General features: G+C 35.0%; 1 protein-coding gene across 2 annotated transcripts in view; it reads right to left on the reverse strand.

Moving 5' to 3' along the window:
• LOC118203883 (regulator of G protein signaling 6-like) overlaps window positions 1–20,628 on the reverse strand; it is a 208,202-nt gene that overhangs the window by 19,732 nt on the left and 167,842 nt on the right. For both annotated transcript variants that reach the window (XM_085813717.1, XM_085813716.1), the window contains exons 10-11: window positions 16,127–16,210; window positions 15,975–16,036 (exon numbers count right to left, since the gene is read on the reverse strand). In XM_085813717.1, coding sequence (XP_085669843.1) covers window positions 15,975–16,036; window positions 16,127–16,210 — 146 coding nt within the window. The remainder of the gene's footprint in view (window positions 1–15,974; window positions 16,037–16,126; window positions 16,211–20,628) is intronic.

Consider the following 20,628-nt stretch of genomic DNA (forward strand, 5'->3'; position numbering starts at 1 on the left):
CACATCACCGTAGCCAATGACAATACACTGATTGACATTAGCCATGACAATTTTGGCCCTTGAGTATTTGTGGAGGTTTAGGGGCACAGCAGGATTTACATGCAAGCTACACAAGCTATAGCTTATCGGCTCCCACTTTCTTGGGGGCCTCCCAAAATATTTAAATATAGTAGAACACACTTACAAAGGGCCCAATATCTCAAATAGCTTAGGGCCTTATCAAGTCTAAATCCAGCTAGTGCTGTTTGGGGGGGGGGGAATATTTTATTATCTGAACCTAAACTACAATAAGTGAAGCCTCAATATTAAATTCAGTTAAATAGCAAATTGTGCTTTTCCTTAACTAATTTTTGATCCATCCCTTTTTTTCCTTCTCTATTGCAGGCTATTATTATTATAGCTCTCTTATCAAATTAAAGTTTCAATTCTCAATTATGTCAAAAAACTTTATAATTCTAGAACTGTAGAAGCAAAAACTGTATAAAGCAAAAGTATATTTAATACTTGCCTTCTACAGCCCTCTAGGGGCAGAAAAGCGGTATTTGTAACAATTTGGGCTTAAAAAGTACAATTTCAAAATTACACTAAACAACCTTATTTTGTAGATTTTCAGTGCTACTGAAGGTGAAATTTTCCAGTTAATTTAATCTGTCAAAATTATAAGAAAGTGATAATAAATGAAAATGATAACAGAAGTTTCCCCATTGAGATGGCAATGTCCCAATCAGCTAACAGACTGTGAAATTTGTGGTATGGTTTTAAAATCCAGAAAATATCACTACTAATAGTGACCAAAGAGACAAAAATATTTTTGAGAATAAAAAGATTTTGATAGACAGTTTAGTGGGAATTCTCGACATGGCAGTTATATGACTAATTGAAGAAGAAATTATGCATAGCTAGATAATTAAAGAGAAAAATTTAGCACCAAAAAATTAATAAATAGAGACAGACATCTTAAAAAACTCCCATTGAAAGTATTGTTTAACAAAACAAATAAATAAATATTGAACTTTTTCTGTAAATTTTGATACTTTTAAAGTCACAAATGGTTATTTCATAAAAACTATTTCATGTTTTTAATTTTATAATGTTGTCTTACTACGTTTAAACTGACCATCTAAAATCTGGAATCATCGAAGTCCCAACAAGTCTGGATTTTGGATATTGTACTGTATGTACTTTTTAATGAGCTAAGTTTATCACTTAAACAGTTTTTTCAAAAATAGCATATGTAACACATTTTTCCCTTCCCAGTTTTCAAGTGGTAAAACTAGTAGAAAAAAGAGGGGAAACTATGTGAAGCAATAAGATAAAACTCTACTAGTTTTGAAGGCAATCAGACACAGGTCCCTTTCCAGGCAGAATTTTATTTTTGCAAAGATGGGAGGATCAATGAGCATTTTAAAGCAACAGATGCAATAAAGCAAAAATGAACATAGTGCTGTCTATAAAGCAAAATGGTAAAGAAAATTCAAAACCTAAAATATTAAAATTTTTAAAGCTTTAGAAAGAACGCAATTACAATTAATGTCATTAAAAATAACATAGATCATAAGTAAAGATTTAACTTTTGTGGACTCAAACAGAACTGACAAAATGTAAGTTCAAAATTATACACAAATAAAACATTTGTCAAAATTATCTAAAGGGATATATATTATTCCACATTTTGTCTCATTTAAAAATACATCTACAGGAAATACAGTACACCTCCAATCAAGGTTGTAGGAAAAAATGTCACCCGGAAAAAAGGGAAACGGAAAGAATATCCCCGGAAAATAAGGAACGAAAAAAATGTCACCCTTCGTTTGCAATGGGAAATATAAGGCATGTTTAGAAAGATCGCCAAGCTGGGTGATAAAAGTTTTATCTCAACAACCGTAACTTCGGATGACCGGAAACATGTGCGAGTAGAAGCAAGATGTGTTGGCTGCTTGTTTCTTCCATGGAGCCTACCTCCATGGTTTCTTCGTTAAGGTTAAAAATAGAGGGTTGTTTATAAAGAGGGAAGCTTTCGCGATGGAAACCAGGGGGGAAGGCGGGTTGTCCAGCGTCGGTCATTGTCAGGTCTTTAGTAATTACTCTCCTGGCACCGCATGTTGTTATAGCCTTAAGCTGCGGTTTAGTGAAACATTTATTGACGCACAACAGAAAACTAATTCATCCAGAGCTTTGGCATAAGAAACAGTTGTAGATGCAATTTCAAGTTACGGTTTGCGATAAGAATAGGACTAAATTTTTTACATAATTAATTTTTGCATAATTTTTTTTTCTCATTTGATTTTAATATTTTAATTAAAAGTAACGCATCTGCACAGGAAACAATTGTTTAATTTTGCACTTAAGTTTGAAAACAAGAATACCACAGTTATTAAAATTAAGAGGTTTACTTCAAAATTATTAGTCCCTGAGGGACTAATGTTTTCATTTTGCGATTTTGCGTCGAATCACTCTGAATGTCCGTTTCACTTTTCAAACTGTTGCCACCAAATATTGTGATAAAACAACGGTACCTAGAGCCATCGAGTTTCAAATGACGTAATCCTACTGCGAATATGGGCAACTGGAAGCCCAAATTTGAAATTTGGAATTTGTTTTATTATCGATTTTATATTTTGTAACGGATTTTTGATTAACAAACGCAAGAATTTCAAAGCGAGCCATGGCAATGCTGTACAGAAAAAACATTTTTATCTCCAGCGCGTGAGCCTGTGAATCGGAAATTCTAAAAATGTGCTCAATTTAAAATTATTTTGCGATACTGCTCTTGAACTGAATTTTATGGTTTAACCCGGCGGAAGGCGCACCGAGAAAAGTTACTAGAGTGGGCGCGTGGGGTATCACATACCCCGATATTTAAAATACGATAAAAATAGTTTTATTTAGTTTTAAAGCTGTTTTTCTTATTCTCGAGTATTATAAATACGAGAAAAATAATTGGGTTTCAAAAAATTAATTTCCAAAATAATCTTAGAGTTAAAATTAAGATAAATGAAAATAATAAAAAATAAACATCATGCCTCTAAGTTTCATTGCATCTCTAATATAGAATGCTTATTTTATTTCTTCACACTTTGAACGAAATAAGTTCACGTGTTCTTGGAACAGAATGTTTTCACATTTTAAAAATTGCATTCACGTTCTTCTGTCCTTGGCGCGAGGGCAAAGAATTTATCTTTCATACTTAGTTGTTTCGAATTTCATGTATTCGTTTTAATTCTTCGTCAAAACTTCTGCTTTTGTTTTGCATGCAGTACGTTAGTTTTTCGGTAAAGTATTAATCTCTGATCTTTGTTCAATACTTTTTTCATTAATTGTAATGCTAAGTCCTTCAAAAACAGACTTCTGTTTCTGGTTGGTGGATTAGCAGTTGAATGTAATATAATTCAAGCATTTATTACAGCAACATTCAGTGCAGGAAAGAAAATTACAATTGGCCACCTCCTTGTTATTCTGGCAATTGAATAATTTTGCTGACATTTCATCCCCCATATCCACTGCTCCTTTAGTCATAATTATAAAAACATATAATTCCTGACGTTTTATTTTCTCCGATAGTATCATCTATAGTATGATCGTTATATAATGTTGAAAGCATAAGAACGGTTTTTGCTTTTTTAGGAACATCAGAAATTAATGTTTTATCTTTTCGAAACCAAAACACTGTAGAAAATATTCCTAGTTTCATCTTCAGTTTACGAAATGAAATCTTCATCGCTTTCAAATCTTTCTAATAAATCTCACAGGCCTTGCATCTCCAATTTATAAGGAGTCATTCTTTTCACCATAATGCATTAGAAAATTACCATTGGAAATTTTTAAGAATTTAATGTCAAGTACTTTAAAATCCCTTGGAAGTAGAAATATTTACTGTTACACTCTAGGAATAAAATCAGAAAAACGCTTACGCGGACAGGCGCGTGGTGTGTGTCATATCCCAGTTCCAACAAAATACCGATAAATCTTTTTCTGAAACACACAGGCAAAGAAAAAGTGGTTCTGAAAGTCAACCACAACTAGAAACTCAGCTGCTGAAAGCAGCACAGAATTTCAGTTTCACAAGTTAGGAATATTCCACTTTTATGTAGGGTTGGGGTATGATACACCCCACGCGCCTTCCCGCGGGTTAAGTGCGAAGAATATGATATTTAATAAATAAAGGTAACACACAAAATGTTAAAAAAAAGGCCCCTTCGGACGTAATTTAAAATCTGAAACCTTTCAGATTTTTTATTTTACTAAAATTTTAAAATCTAAGTAAAATGGTTCCTATAACCACGCGATCTGGATTTAAACATTTAATATGCAATGAAACCTCTTATGGCAACCTCTTCCAAAATAATTTCTCAGAGTAGAAATTAACACTTGTACCGAGCATTATCTCTTTAAGACGACCACTTCCACCAAAGACCAAAATAATTAGAAACGTGGATGATCGTATTAGAGAGGATTTAATGCATTTTACAATGCACCAATGCGTAACCTACTCAGAGCTGCACCATCTAGTAGCCCATAAACGATTGGCGACCATCTCCTTAAGACGATCACTTTCAAAAGTGACAGGCATTTCTATGGGTATAAACAAACGCTTGCACTGAATATCATCTTTCTAGGGTGGTGATCTTCACAGAATACCAAAAATCAACTAGAAACATGGATGGATTAGGACTATTCAATTATGGCAAAGCGCACGAGGGCTATCTACCAAGAGGGATGCCTTCGTGGAGAACTTTCTAAGGGAAACTGGCTCGTATACATATTACACATGGGGAAAACCACGAGAGTGCCCATGCAGCCAGCCCATTCGCTTCGCGGTATTGGAATCTCGAACCAAACTACCAGTGTTCAGCGTCTTTACCGCTCGGCCGTTGATAGGCTGAAATCTGATGGATGGCTGATGGATATCTTAGAAAGGATTTTTACTTATAGTAGTTATATTAATTACAATTACGTGTAAAGCTTATGGAAACTTAAAAGCGGCCGAGCGGTTAAGGTGCTGAATACCCTGGTTGTTAGATCTGGGTTCGATTCCTAGCAAAGCAGCTTTTCGTGGTTTTTCCCCTATATAACGTGGTTACGAGCTAGTTTTCCTTAGGAAGCCCTCCACGAAGGCAACCATTCTCTTAGGCAGATACCTTTCGTGCGCTTTGTTATAGTCAAGTAAATCAAACCAAATTAAAGAAGCTTATTCATTCTACTCTCCAAATTGAGCTCCAAATAAGTCATACGTGGGAGCTTTTCGTATTCATAACGTAAAACGTATCAAAACGGAAAATTAAATAAATTTAATTATTTAAATTGGTTATCTAGAATTCCAGTTTTTAATTTATCTCTTGTTTCCAAAAATCTGAGCATGAATAATTGTGTAATAAAGCATAAACTGATAACTTTGAAATTCAGAGAATAACTTAAATGGCCTTTGACCACTAGCAGGCGAGAGGTAAAAATCGTTGAATATTGGTAGTTCGACTAGCGTTCAAACCATGGCGGATGTGCTGCTTACCAGGAAATTTTCGTGTTTTTCTCCATGTGTAACATAAATACGAGTCAGTTTCTATCCGACGTATGAAATAATTTTTGTCAACTACCCGCTATAAACAGTCCTCCATGAAGGCATCCATATTCACTTCGGCAGATAATCTTATGGTACTTTGCCATAACCTAAATAGTCTGATTTGATGATCATGCTAATTTTTTCTCATACTGAAGCCTGTGATGCTTTAATTAATGTTTTATTTATCATAAACTGTGTTAACTGCTTTAAATTAACCAAATCAGGATTTTTTTGTGTTAGATTTCCTTTTTGAAATTTTTGACATCATTTTAGAAGCCTAAATATGTCAGATCGTTTTAGTAAGACGTATTATTTGTAACTGTTTTACATATAAGTACAGAGAATCTCATGACGGCGAACTCTAAAAGTGTTTCCTACAACATAATAAACAGGCTTTTATACATTTGCCTCTCTAATGCAACCATCTATATAAGTGGCCTAAAAATCGCTTGAAGCGGCCGTTAGCAGTCGCATTAGAAAAGTCTCATTATATTTGCATTTTTGTGGCATTTAATAATTTCATTTACATGTCTGCCTTATAAATTATAATATTGATTTTTCAAGGTCGTGTAACAACTTTCAATATAAATTAGAATAGTAATAATCTTTTACATTCCATTCGGATTATTGTATTCGTATGAAAGCCTTGAATCAATTGTTGATCATTATTTTGTACGTATGCTATTGCAAAAATTTAAAAATTCTTAATTATGATATTTTCCAATATTCGGGCTTTAAATGCCCAAGTTATTTAATTTTATGCCAAGATTTAAACTTTGTGCATTTACAATAAGAAGATCTTAATTCTGGAACTTTTTAACATCTGAGGCTGGTTAAAACTGGTTGAAATGTGTTGCAGTCGCAGTTCGTATGCAAAACCATTCTCGCACTGATTTGTTTTATGCTCAATTTATAGCAATTTCCCTAAGTAATCAAATTTTAGATTTATATAATTTTTTTTTAAAATTGTAAAAATAAACAAAAAGAAAGGAGAACATTTTTCTTTCTTACATTATAATTATTTTCAGTTCATCTTTTATGATAAATAGTGTATTTTCCAATTTTCCTCAACTGTCAAATCTTGTTGTATTTCTAAATATCTTTAGATTATTTACAGTCCCTGCAATTTTAGAGTTTTTATGTTAAACTCTAAACTAGTTATTAAAAGAATTATTAGAAGCATTTGATGTAATTAATGACGCACGTCGCCCATAGATTCGCAAATTTTGAATTTTCAATATTGTTGCAAGCACTTGAGCAGAAAATTCGTCTTTTCTAGCAAATTGCAAATTTTAAAATTCAAAAAATTCAACTCCATCAATCCAATTAAGGCACTGAAGTTATTTAACATTTAAGAACTCTCGGTGATTTAGAACTCCCCGGAATTGGTACTCAAGAAATGATTTCAAAAATGCTCTTCTACATCTATTAATAATTGTTCTATCCCTTGAATAGCTAATATCTACTGCATTTTCTCCTCATTTCTTCTTTGGTGGTTATTTGAATCATGGCAAAGCATAATGTATGTCTAAGAGAAGGGATGCCTTCGTGGAGGACTTAACGAAGTATGAGAAAGTGAAACTTGATTGTATTTACCTTACACATGAAGAAATAACTAAATTATCTTGCAACCAGCTTGTTTGCTGGGATTTGAGCCCCTGTCGAACTATCAGTGTTAAGCGACCGCCAGAGTCGTAGCTAGGGTTTTCAGCGCCCAGGAACAACTGAAGATATCGCGCCCCTTACTGCTTGCCAAGGATGGAAAACATTTAATTCTACAATGTCGTAATATCAGTTTGGCGCCCCGTGGATTCTGCGCCCAGGGACAGATGCTCCTCCTTGCCCCCTTCTAGCTACGGCCCTGGCGACCGCTGGAGCGCTGATGAGCTGCATTATGTATTCTGCTTAAGAATATAGAACACAAATTACTGTCAATTTTATTATATCATCAGTGTTTGGTAACTTTCCCTATGAAAATAAAATTGTTAGAAATATGAGTGAAAAGACATGTAAATATTTTGAATTTGGATTCAATTTAATCCCCTTCATGTAACATATAATGCTGTAATTTACGTGATAGCATTTAAAATTTTTGAATATATTAACACAAAAGGATACGGCAATGCTGTTACGGCATTCGACAAAATAAGTTTCGTTTACGTATATACCAATCTTTGCAGAAGGAAGAAAATTATAGCCAATGCAGAAAATTTCTAAATTCAATTTCGCCAGATAAATTTTACATAAAATGAAAAAACAATTTTCAGTACACATAAATAATTAATTGAATGAATGTAAATTTTTACTGCAGAATACATAAACTTATTTTCAGCTGAATGTAAAACTGTTCCCTCGCAAAATTTATATTATAAGAAAAAGTTAAATGTCTGTTATGTCGAATATTTCTTCACTTAGATTGCAGAGACATTCGATATTTTATGGAAGCAGGAGACTTGAAAAATGAGCAACCACCTCTCCGGGAATCGAACCGCGGATCTCTGGAATATGCGCCCAGCGTGCAGACCACTACACCATGAAAGCACGTCAAGAAGGCTCAAGTCTAAAATTTATGCATATTTAGTATTAATTCTATATTTTGCATATTAACATTTAAAAAAATACCTGACTAAATTACTCCTGGACGGTTGTGTATAAGCCTATGGTTTGTTTGATCAAGTGCGACTCATTTGTAAAGTATTGAATGGTGTACTCGCTTGCAAAACCTTGTGAATTTTGTGTTTCTTGAAAAATCGGCAATACTAAGTATGATTGCTAAATATTACATTCTTTTTAAGGGAACAGTATAGTATAATAAGAAGAATATTTTCTCCTGGGATATACTTTTATCAATGATATGTTACTGCAGCGCAGTTTTGCTAAATTCCTATAAATCAGTTCTAACTAAGACACAATAACACGCCGAATAAATACTAATTCAGAAGTCAAACAACAAAAATCAGCGTTATATTTACAAAATTTTCACAGGACTAGTTTCGATGGTTTTACCGAACCACCATCCTCAGCTGCAAAACCGCAATATTTCTTACCATTTGCGGTTTTGCAGCTGAGGATGGTGGTTCGGTAAAACCATCGAAACTAGTCCTGTGAAAAATTTTGTAAATATAACGCTGATTTTTGTTGTTTGACTTCTGAATCAGTTCTAATTATTCTAAGCTGATTTACTAAGACTTGGAATGATGCTCAAGGCCGGCGCTAGACGTTTTGCCGCACGGTGCCTGCTTTACAACTTCAAAATTCTGCTGCCAAGCTCTTTCCAAAGTTCTAAAAATTTTGCGTTCTCTCAATTCTGCCGCCCGGTGCGGCCGCACCGATTGCATATGCTCTGGCACCGGCCCTGATGATACTAGGAATGACTAGGAAACGATAATACTTATTATCTGAATTGTCATTTCCTCATAAACATGATGCTTATTAAATTACAGACGTTTTAATTAATAACAACCTTTAAAACTGGTTGTTAGTAGCTTTAATTTTGACTCCATACACTTCAACAATTAAAAAAGCCAAAAGATAGGAAGTTTCCTTGTCAGCTCTTTTTGAGTCCTTTTCTAATACTGCTAAAATTCTGCATGATATTTGTTTTAGAACTGCTAACAAAATTTTAAATACAAAAGTTATACTGCAATTTTAAGTCTGAAAAGTAATTAATTCAGACTTGAAAGCTCTTGAAACATAGAACTTGAGCTCAAAACAGTAAGAATAGAATTTTGCATTCATTTTTTTAATTATACGATTGTTGCTTCATTGATAACAATGTTATAAATAGTTCATTTAAAATTACACTACAATTGCTGCATTAGAATCCATATTTCTTACTAATTATTTAAACATGAAAAATGAGAACTATAATGTTTATATGTACTTTTTAATCTCCAAAGTCATAATAAAGTTTTCTCATAAATAGGAAATTGACTGTTTTCAACAGTTTTCACCTCTTCGTCAAGAAACATTTCTTTTACGGTCCTAATTAAAAATTAGAGAACAGCAGAACATAATCTATCTCACGAAATTTGCTAAAACAAATTCTTTCGCATTAATTTTGAATTTTATTTAACTCAAATTTATTCAATACTTCGAGTTCTGGATAATCAAATTAGCGGTATCATTCTAAAGCTGCAAAATGTAATTAAGAAGCTCAGCTTCGTTTTTAATGATTCATTTTACCACGCCACTGGGGAAAAAAAAAAAATATCTGAGTTTTCAGATTTTCAATTACGTCCAAAGGGCGTTTTTTTAATGTTTTGTGTGTTACCTTTATTTATTAAATATCATGTTCTTTGCACTTAAACCATAAAATTCAATTCAATAGCAATGCCGCAGCATATCTTTAGAATTTCCGATACACAATTCCGCGCGCTGGAGACAAAAAGGTTTTTCCCACCCGTAGAGTGTTGCCATTGCTCCCTTTTAAATCGCTGAGATTGTTACTCAAAAATTCGTTAAAGTTTTGCAAAATATAAAATCGATAATAAATTAAATTCCAAATTTCAAATTTGGTCTTCCACATGCCCATATTCGTAGGAGGATTACGTCATTCAAAATTCGATGGCTCTATGTACCGTTGTTTTATCACAATGCGAGAAATATACATACATTTATGCAGATTTTTCATTATTTAAAGGAAAATCTGAAAGCTTTCATATTTCATATTGCGCCCAAAAGGATTTTTTTTAACGTTTTGTGTGGTACCTTTATTTATTAAATACAATGTTCTTCGCACTTTACCATAAAATTCAATTCCACAGCAATATCACAAAATATTTAAAAATCGCAAAATTTAAGAATTTCCAATACACAGTTTCGGGCGCTGGAGATACATTTCTTTTTTCGTACAGTGTTCCCGTTGCACGCTTTTAAATCGATGAGTTTGTTAATTAAAAAATTCGTTAAAGTTTTGCAAAATTGGGAATAGCTAATAAAACAAATTCCAAATTCGGAATTTCAAGTGCTCATGTTTGGTTGGAGTACTACGTTATTCAAAATTGGATGGCTCTAGGTACTGTTGTTTTTTAAAAATGCGAGAAACATTCATGCATTCATGCAGAATCTTCATTATTTAGTTTCTTTAAATATTGTTGCGTGCGTACGGGTTCGTTATGAAATGAATGCACAAGTCCGATGAAAAATGAACAAAAATTTATTATTATCACAACAGAAATGCTTAAATTTTCTCAAATTATCATGCAGTATCACAATATCTCACAGTAGTTATCTTTTAACTACTTAAATGTACAATAGAACGTAATTCAAAACAGCTAAAGAACGCTAATCCGCGAATTCGCTATAATCAACAACGGCAGTTTTCTAAACAACAAACAAACTAAGCAACTACTACAAACTGAGATGTTTTCCTCCTTTTATAAGATTTTAAAAATCACGCGCTAGAATTTTCCAGTACTTTCTGAAAATCAAAAAGAGATATTTATTTATTTAACGCACGCGCTCTTGTATTTTTAATTTTTCCGGCTTAGCTTTCTTTTAATATTCGTCACGCGCTGCACTGCGCGAGAAATAAAACCATTTAATTTATAATTGAACTAACATTAGCTTTTTAAATACCAAATTCGTAACACTGCCCCCTTCCCAAGGACAGCACGTCCCGGGCAGTACAATCCCTGGACAGGAAGCTAAACTTACAACTGTGGCATAAATGCAACTGAGGCATAAACATTACATTACAATATCAAACAATATAAACAATAAATGCAATAACTAACTTAAACAAATCAAATGCTATCAAATACTAAATACAAAACAAATACTAAATACAAATCAAATACTAAATGCAAATCAAATACTAAATAGAAATCAAATACTAAATGCAAATCAAATACTAAATACAAATCAAATCAAATACACATTTATAAACAAAAAGGACCATTGTCTGATACTATTTACAATTATTTACATTACGTACTATGGCCATAGTAATAAGCTAACCTGTCGTAAGAGTTCGAAGACTCACGGATCCGAACCACGACGTCATTCGTGTTCAGCACTGTATATGGACCATCCGAAGGTGACTGTAATTTAGGACTCAGTCCTTTTCATTGAATTGGGTTCCACAACCACACCTTGTCTCCTTTGCTGGATCTCTGTCTAGTAGCTCTTGTGTCGCATCTGATCTTCATTTTCTCCGTCGCCAAGTTGACTCGCTTTCGTGCAGAACGGTGCATCCCCTCAAACCGGGCCTGGGCATCTTGGATGTGTTCCTCAGGCGATGAAAGCGCATCCGTAGGGCGACTAAACAGGCGGTCACAAGGCAGACGAAGGTCTCGACCGAAGAGCTTCTGGGATGGAGAATAGCTGGTAGTCTTGAGTTTCTTTTCGACCCTGGTATGATTTCGGCAGCTTCCCGAGCTCGATCTTTCGGACAAGGCGTCGACATTTCCAGGCGAGGATCCCTTTTGAGGATGGATAATCATGACATCAGATGCTGAAAGCAGCTTATTGTTTTTGAAATCTAAGGAAAAATTGTATTTCCTTAAAAAGTCCAATCTGAGTATGCATGGATCTGTAATATCCGCCACATATGCCGTGTGATGGTAGGCGGCACTTCCAAACGTGATGTTTACGTTTAACTTCCCAGTTATGTCGATCTTGTCACCAGACGCAGTCTGAAGGGTAACACAGGATGGCGTCCAAATAAGTTTATCTTTAAACTGTTCAGCTAAATCTTTCCTAATGATGGTAACATTAGCTCCTGTGTCAATGATCATATTGCAAGGAACTCCATCGATATTCCCATTGATGGACAGTCCGTTATTGTTGCCACTCACTATAGAGATCTTAAGCGCTTTAAAACAGGGTTTTTCATTATATGGCAACCTCCGTTTCTTGATATGGTCATTAATTTGTTTCCTGCGTCGTTGCTCAGAAATTGTCTCAATTTTCGTACCCTGGGGTGTTCTGCAATTCTTTCGTACGTGGCCTTCAGCTCCACAGTTCCAGCACTTTGTTTTCTTGTCAGTCCTTTTCCTTGCCGTGGCATTTAATTGTCTGTTTAAATCGTATGCCTTATTTTCCGTGCTCTGGGGAGTTCTGCAGTTCCTTCGTAGGTGGCCTTCAACACCGCAATTCCAGCACTTTAGGGTCGGTTTTGTTTCACCACTATTCCGTCTTAAAGCATTCACTGGTCTTGTCAACTCATCCGTTTTATTATCCGTGCCCTGGGGTGTTCTGCAATGCCGTCGTAGGTGACCTTCAGAACCACATCTCCAACATCTTACAGCCACTTTGTTCTCACTGCTACTCCGTATCAAAGCATCGACTTGTCTGGATAAATCATCTAAACGAGCCATCAATTGGTCCCCTGGGTCGTGGACTCGCACAGCTCTGACTGGGTAGCTATCCCTAAGAGTTGCTTGCTGGGCTGCCTCAAATTTCATGGCATACACTAAAGCGCTTTTCAGATCTTTAACATCCGCCATTCGCAGTGCTTTCTGTATTTCAGGGTCCCGGATGCCATCGATGAAATATTGCAGGGACAGGATTTCCCTTGTTTCTGTCGGGCACTCCGAAAAGGCGTGATGTGACAGCCTTTCAACATCCGTGGCGAGCTCCTGAAGCGTTTCGGTGAGCTTCTGTTGACGAGATTTTAATTGGAGCCTGCTGTAGTCTTTTAAACATTTCTCGCCGAAGCGCAGCTCCAAAGCGCCGGATAGAGCTTCGAAATCTAGCCTTTGATTTTCGGGAAGCGTCTGCAGGATATCCGCTGCGTCTGCTCTCAGAGAAGCGGCGAGATGACAGGCCTTAGCTTGGGAATCCCATCCATTCGCATCCGCAACGATAGAAAATTGTGTCCTATACACCTGCCAGGAGGTCTTCCCATCATATGTAGATAGTTTCAGAACGGAACGAGCAGGCATCGATAAAAATTTGAAACCTTCAGAATTGTTTCCTACCGTCGCTATGCACTTCTTTAGGCTGTCAACTTCTTTAGCGACGGCCGCAGAAACCCTATCACCAATTTGTTGTTCGACGGCAGAAACTCTCTCTTCTATATGTTCTTTTACAGAAGAAATTCTTTCTTCTACTTGTTCTTTTACCGAAGAAACTCTTTCTTCTATTTGTCCAACTTTAATTTCAACCGCGTCTATTCTGCCTTCCATAGCCTCAAATTTATTTTTATTACGCAGGTAATTTCTCTTTTCATTTCGTCCTGACCTGCTTTCATCTCATTTTTAAGAGATTTCATCTCTTCCTTAACGGATTCCTGGCCCAATTTCATTTGTTCCTGTGCCGTTTTCATTTTTTCCTTGAGGGATTCCTGGCCCAATTTCATTTCTTCTTTAACGGACCTTTGACCAGCATCCATTTTCTCTTTAATTTCTTCTTTAAAAGATGTTTGGCCAGCTTCCATCTTTTCTTGGAAAACAGCAAAAGCAGTAATGAGCTGTCTCAATTGTTCTTCCATCCCTCTTGTTATTGGCATTCAAACCCCACTCCTGACACCAAAAATTGTTGCGTGCGTACGGGTTCATTATGAAATGAATGCACAAGTCCGATGAAATATGAACAAAAATTTATTATTATCACAACAGAAATGCTTAAATTTTCTCAAATTATCATGCAGTATCACAATATCTCACAGTAGTTATCTTTTAACTACTTAAATGTACAATAGAACGTGACTCAAAACAGCTAAAGAACGCTAATCCGCGAATTCGCTATAATCAACAACGTCAGTTTTCTAAACAACAAACAAACTAAGCAACTACTACAAACTGAGATGTTTTCCTCCTTTTATAAGATTTTAAAAATCACGCGCTAGAATTTTCCAGTACTTTCTGGAAATCAAAAAGAGATATTTATTTATTTAACGCACGCGCTCTTGTATTTTTAATTTTTCCGGCTTAGCTTTCTTTTAATATTCGTCACGCGCTGCACTGCGCGAGAAATAAAACCATTTAATTTATAATTGAACTAACATTAGCTTTTTAAATACCAAATTCGTAACAATATAATGCATGGCAATAATATTTTTAGCAACAGTTTGAAAAGTGAATCAACGCAGAAAGTGAAACCACGCAAAATGTCGTTTTGAGACTATGTACCGTTGTTTTATCACAATGCGAGAAATATGCATATATTTATGCAGATTTTGCATTATTTAATTTCTTCGAGTATAATGCAGGACTCTAACATTTGGTGGCAACAGTTTGAAAAGTGATTCGCCGTTTATAGTGATTCAACGCAAAATCGCAAAACGAAAAGAATAGTCCTCCAGGATCTCTTTGGACTTAATGATAAACCGTTAAAGTGGGAAAAAAAATGACACGATAAAATATCTGTCGTTTTATAAATTAACTGATGAAAAACCATTAGTGTTTAGAAAATTATATTTCATATTACGGATAGATTAAATAATAACGGAATGCATAATATAATATTATTGCTAGATTCGTTAAACCGTAATAAAAAATAACAGACTTATACTATGCCAATAGTTCTGTTTAGCAGCTTTCGTGTGCCGTCTTTACTAACAATTCGTCATTTATCAACACTTTAATGTGAACAAGCTGTTAGCTTCCAGTTAGGGATGGATGAAATTTAGTTTAAAGACCGGCAATCATTATTTAACAGAGGAGAAACATTTGCTCCCTGTGAATTCTTTCCTTCCGGGTGAGGTGGGTCGGTTTCTTTAAGGAAACGGGTGAAGCAAATCACGGGGGAGAACATACGATTTTCCCGCAGGCAAGTTGGAAAACCTGCTGTCGAAATGACCTTGCTCAGCTGCAGCCAGCTCAACGTCTTACCCTTAAAACCTCCCTCAAGAGAGCCCGCTATAACCCTGCCCGTTTGGCAGGTTTCCCCATCTCCAATCGGCGACATTATTTGGCGAGATTTTAGAGCTCCTTTTTTTCCGTTCCTTATTTTCCGAGTGACATTTTTTCCGTTCCTTATTTTCCGGGGACATTCTTTCCTTTTCCCTTTTTTCCGGGTGACATTTTTTCCGCACACCCCAATCAAAGCTGGAATTACAGTTTTTATTGTTAAAATCTGGATGTTCACTTTAATTGTATATATATATATATAATTTTGCACTTCACATTTATGAAAGAAAATATTGAAGCATAGGAATTTTATCCCAGAGAGTCACACAAATTTCAACACAGTTTTAAAAAAAAATGAAACCAACTAAAATTATTAGCAATTTAAATTACAGAAAATAAAGGAAAAAGGAACTGTAAAAGTACACACATATAAGATATATAGAGAGATAGATAGATATGTCATATATAATCAAACTACAAATAAAAAAACTGAGATTTGCTTTTACAAAATATTACTGTTGCAAGTAATATTTTAAGCAGAAAATAGCATGCTGAAAAATAGCTTGAGCAATAAAAACAAAAGATTGTAGTTTATATCAAGTTATCAGAAAAAGAAATACCTCTCAGTGATTTGAGAAACCTTGACCACTGGTTTACTAAGACTCTTCTGTAACAAAGCTCTCTAGAGGGGGGAAAAAAAAGTGTTACATTCACAAAAAATTCCTTTGTATAACAATGATTATGGAACATATTTAAATAATACTAGTCTTACTTGACGTTTCAGATCATCAATAGTTTTTTTCTTTACTTTGCGATTTGCTAAAGGTGTTTTTTCGAGGCAGCTTATAGCACCAGGCTAAACAGAGAAATAAACTGTAGTTTATAAAAATGCATGTTAAATAGGGTGACAGTACAGCTTGTTGGACACAGACAGAACATGTATACATAAAAGTAAAATATTGTATTTTTGACATTAGAAATATAACATATTATACCATTAATAATAGAAATTTTTTCCTCAAACTTTTAAACATAATGGAGTGACCACATATATTTCTGCCAGGTTTGACCAACTTTCCTATTTTTATAAATAATTTTATCTCGCATTCAGCTTTCATATTATTAAATATACTGCAAGTAGATGAAATTTTAGAATCTCTGTGACAGTCTGTGAACTACTGCAACTGTTGGGGATCACTATGCTGCTTATTTTAAAATAAAAAGCAAAAGATTGTTTTCAAATTTGGTAATGACAGTATAAATTCTAAAGATGTAACGGTCACCTGTGTTTTTATTATTATTATTCTACTAGCTTCAATTAGCGCCTGCTTTGTAGCTTGAATTCTTATAAAATAAATAATTCTTAGTTTTCTAGCTATTAGTAGCATTGTATTCCTCTTAATTTGTAACATTTGGTCTTCCCTCAAAACACAGAAGAAAGACTCTTACTATTTTGAACAAGCAGAAAGCTGCTTTAAACATAAGCTTACTTCTGTAGAAAATGTTATAAATGCTACAAAGAAAGGATCCACATTAGTTGTTAGCATAAATTTAGGTATTTTGCATAATGAAACTCGAAAGGCATACGAAATGAACGTGCACCAAGATATATATTGGAGAGAGAAAGTAAAGTTCGCCTGCAATGCAGTATATTTGACTTTCACCTTAGCTACGTGCAGTGTATTCGATTTTCACCCTAGCTACTTATATCACGGCCAAAGGTCTAATTCACTTAGTACTTTCTCTTTTCAGGTACGGTGTCAAAGTATGTTCCTGTTTTTTCTTATTGCCTAAATAGGTATGCTTGAAGATGGATGACTTACATTTGTATGTAAGTTATCTCCTTTTCAATAATTCAGTGTTTTAATGTCTGTGAAGATTATTAAATAAAGATTTCGTAGCTAATTTTTTTGACTATGATTCTTTAATGAAAACTGCGCCTGAGGAAACTTATTCATTACACCTTCAGTGCTAATGCACAAACCAAAAGTTGTTTACGATGCTGCTGAAGAATTTATGTGGATAACAGAACCACAGCAAAAACTGGATTTCTTTGTTGCAAATAACTTTTATTTGTGATTATATTTCCCATTTGTATTTTACAACATGTGTGGCAACACGCTTTTTATATTTTACGGTTTTTTTAGTTGTTGTCACTGTTTTACTTTAGCATGTAGAATTTACTGTACTTGTGCCATTTTGTGTTTCAATATATGTTAATTTAGATGAATCTCTGCTTATTTATTTATTTCCATTCCTAACGTTAGACTTCATCAGGTTATGGGCCCAGCATGATATAACTGTGCGAGGAAATTTATGAGTGAAGTGGAGATAAACATTACCGGCAGTTCGTAAGCCTAACACGGCAGTTCTTAAGCCTTACGTGAGTCGGCAAATTAGTTCGCAAAAATGGAAGCTGCAAAGATATTGGTTCAGCCGTTATGCGGAAAAAGTGATTGGCCTATTTGGAAATATAGAGTTAAGTTCGTATTAAATTATCACGAAAACGCTTTAGAAGTCGTGGAAGGAAAACTGAAGAAGCCAGAGGAACCTGATCATGCGGCCGCCGAAGAGATTCGAAAGAGATTTAGAGATGATATGAAGGTTTTTAATAAAGCAAATAATTGCGCTATGATGGTTCTTACGAACTCCATGATTGAAAACACTTTACAAAAGGTAACGAGATTTGACAGCGCAAGAGACATTTGGCTGGAACTTCACAAAGTATTCGAAGATTCGTCCGATAACCAACTTTATAACATATGTTTACAGTTCTTCAAATTCAGTTGGTCAAATGATGATATGGCAGCTCATTTGTCAAAATTGAAAAATCTATGGAATGAACTGAACAGTAGGCTTGAAAATAAGGAAGAAAACAGACTGCCAGAAACGCTGTTGATTTGTAAAATATTGGATACTCTTCCTCCCAGTTATAGTACTTTCAAATCGAGTTGGTTACTTCTTCTTCTTAGTGATGAAAAGAGAACTTTAGATGAATTAACCACACAATTGTGCACCCATGAAAGAGAATTAAGGAAAGATCCAAATTTTTTAGAAACTTTAGATCAGGAAGCATTGATAGCAAATTCGGAATTTAAGCGGAAATCATCTATTAACAAGAAAAACAATGGCAAGTGTAATTATTGCCACCAGAGAGGACATTGGGTCAGAACATGCAAGAAATGGACAGCTGATGGAAAACCGCCGAAACCCAGTCCACATATAGGGCTAAACAAGGGAAGTAAAAACAGTGTTGCTGCAAATATGACACTTCTAGCTGTAGATGATACAATATTTTCTGCAGAAACGAATTCTGATGATTGGTATATTGATAATGGGGCCCCGAAGCATGTCATCAATAACAGGCACTACTTTATAGACTTCAAAAGATTTAAGCTTCCTCATAGCATCACTGTGGCAAATGGAAAGTCATTACCAGCAATTGGAAAAGGCACCATCAAGATAATGACCATTGTAAATGGGATGAATCAAATCAAAAATCTTGAAAATGTCTGGTATGTTCCAGAAATAAGTAAAAATCTATTTTCTGTGTTAGCATCTCAAGATAGAAATCAAAACAGTGTGTTTGAATCAACATTTAAGGACTGCTATTTAAAAATAGATGGTGAAATAGTTCTGCATGGAACAAGAAATGCTGGTGGGGGTCTCTTCAAAGCCGTGATAAAGACCTTAGTTCCTGAATTGACATCAACATGACCGAGAATAATGAATCAACTCTCCAACTTTACCATGAACGATGGAGTCACCAAGATAAAAAGCATGTAAAGGCCATTGTAGAGAAAGAGTTGAATATTAAGATTAAGTCTGATATGAAATTATGTGAAGCTTGTGTATACGGAAAATCCCACCGTTTAAAGTTTGGAACCAGGAAGGGCCATTTGATCAGTCATTTAGGAAATACTGTTACTTTGCAATCTTCAAAGATGCCTACACCAAATTTCGATAGTGTTTTTTTCTTAAAGCACAAATCAGAAGTAAAAGATGTGCTTGAAAATTTCATAGCTCACGCTAAGAACTTAGGGCATACGGTTAAAGAAATACTCAATGACAATGGTGGAGAATTTGACAACCAAGCCGTTCGCAAGATCTTGAACAAGCATGGAATCTCCCAGAGCCTCACAGCTCCATATACACCAGAACAAAATGGCAGTGCTGAACGAGAGAACAGAACAGTCCTAGAAATAGCCAGAACTCTCAAATACTCGAATGAGGAAGTGGACTTTCCAGCTTTCCTATGGGCAGAGTTCGTCAGTACTTCAATCTATATATTGAATAGGACAGGCAAGTCTTCGGTTCCTAATTCAAGCCCTTATGAATTATGGATGGGAAAGAAACTCGGAATAAAGCACATGCGCATCATTGGATCGACTTGCTATACTCATATCCCAGTTCAGAAGAGGAGAAAGGTGGACAAAAGGGCAACTAAAGGGCTATCTCCTTGGGTATGATGGAGATGAAAGGTACCACATTTACATCAAAGAAACCAGTACAGTAATCTGTTCCCGAGATGTCATATTTGAAGAGAAACCTTCCATGACTGGAAACACTATAACATTGCACCCACAAAAAGTTTCTGGAAGAAATTCATCTCAAGATGATGAAGTGGAAAATAAAGTAATAGACGAAGGCCCTCAACAGGAAAAGAAGGAGGTGGAGGATATACCAGAAAAGGAGACTCGACCCAGAAGACAAATTTCAGCGCCTAAGTGGACAAAGGATTATATCGTGGAAAATTCAGAGATTTATGAAGAAAATCCTCCAGAAATAAATGGAATTACAAGTGGAATGCAGTGCAGCTGACAATCTGAGAAACAGAAATATGAAGGCTAAACACCCAAGAAAGCTTTCCAGAATGATCCTGAAACTTTAGAAGAGGCATTAACTAGTCCAGATGCAGAAAAATGGAAGTTAGCCATGGAAGAAGAGTTGGAAAATTTGAAACGAAATGAAACTTGGGACATAGTGCCTAGGCCAGAGGGAAGGAAAGTTGTGAAATGTAAGTGGGTCTTCAAGAGAAAACTTAACAAAGATGGACAAGTGGAAAGATATAAAGCTTTATATCTTTATTTATTATTTATTATACTTTTATTTATTATTCTTTTTAGTGGTTTAGTGGCTCGTGGCTACACCCAAGTCGAAGGAATTGACTACAAAGAGACATTTTCTCCTGTAATAAAAACAAAATCAATTAGAACTTTATTAGCATTCTCAGTTGAGCAAGACTGGCAGGTTCATCAACTCGATATTACTGCA

This window comes from Stegodyphus dumicola, chromosome 3 (genome assembly GCF_044657685.1).
Source record: "Stegodyphus dumicola isolate Sdum_Otavi_A_Nest chromosome 3, ASM4465768v1".
NCBI classification, from domain to species: Eukaryota; Metazoa; Arthropoda; class Arachnida; order Araneae; family Eresidae; genus Stegodyphus; species Stegodyphus dumicola.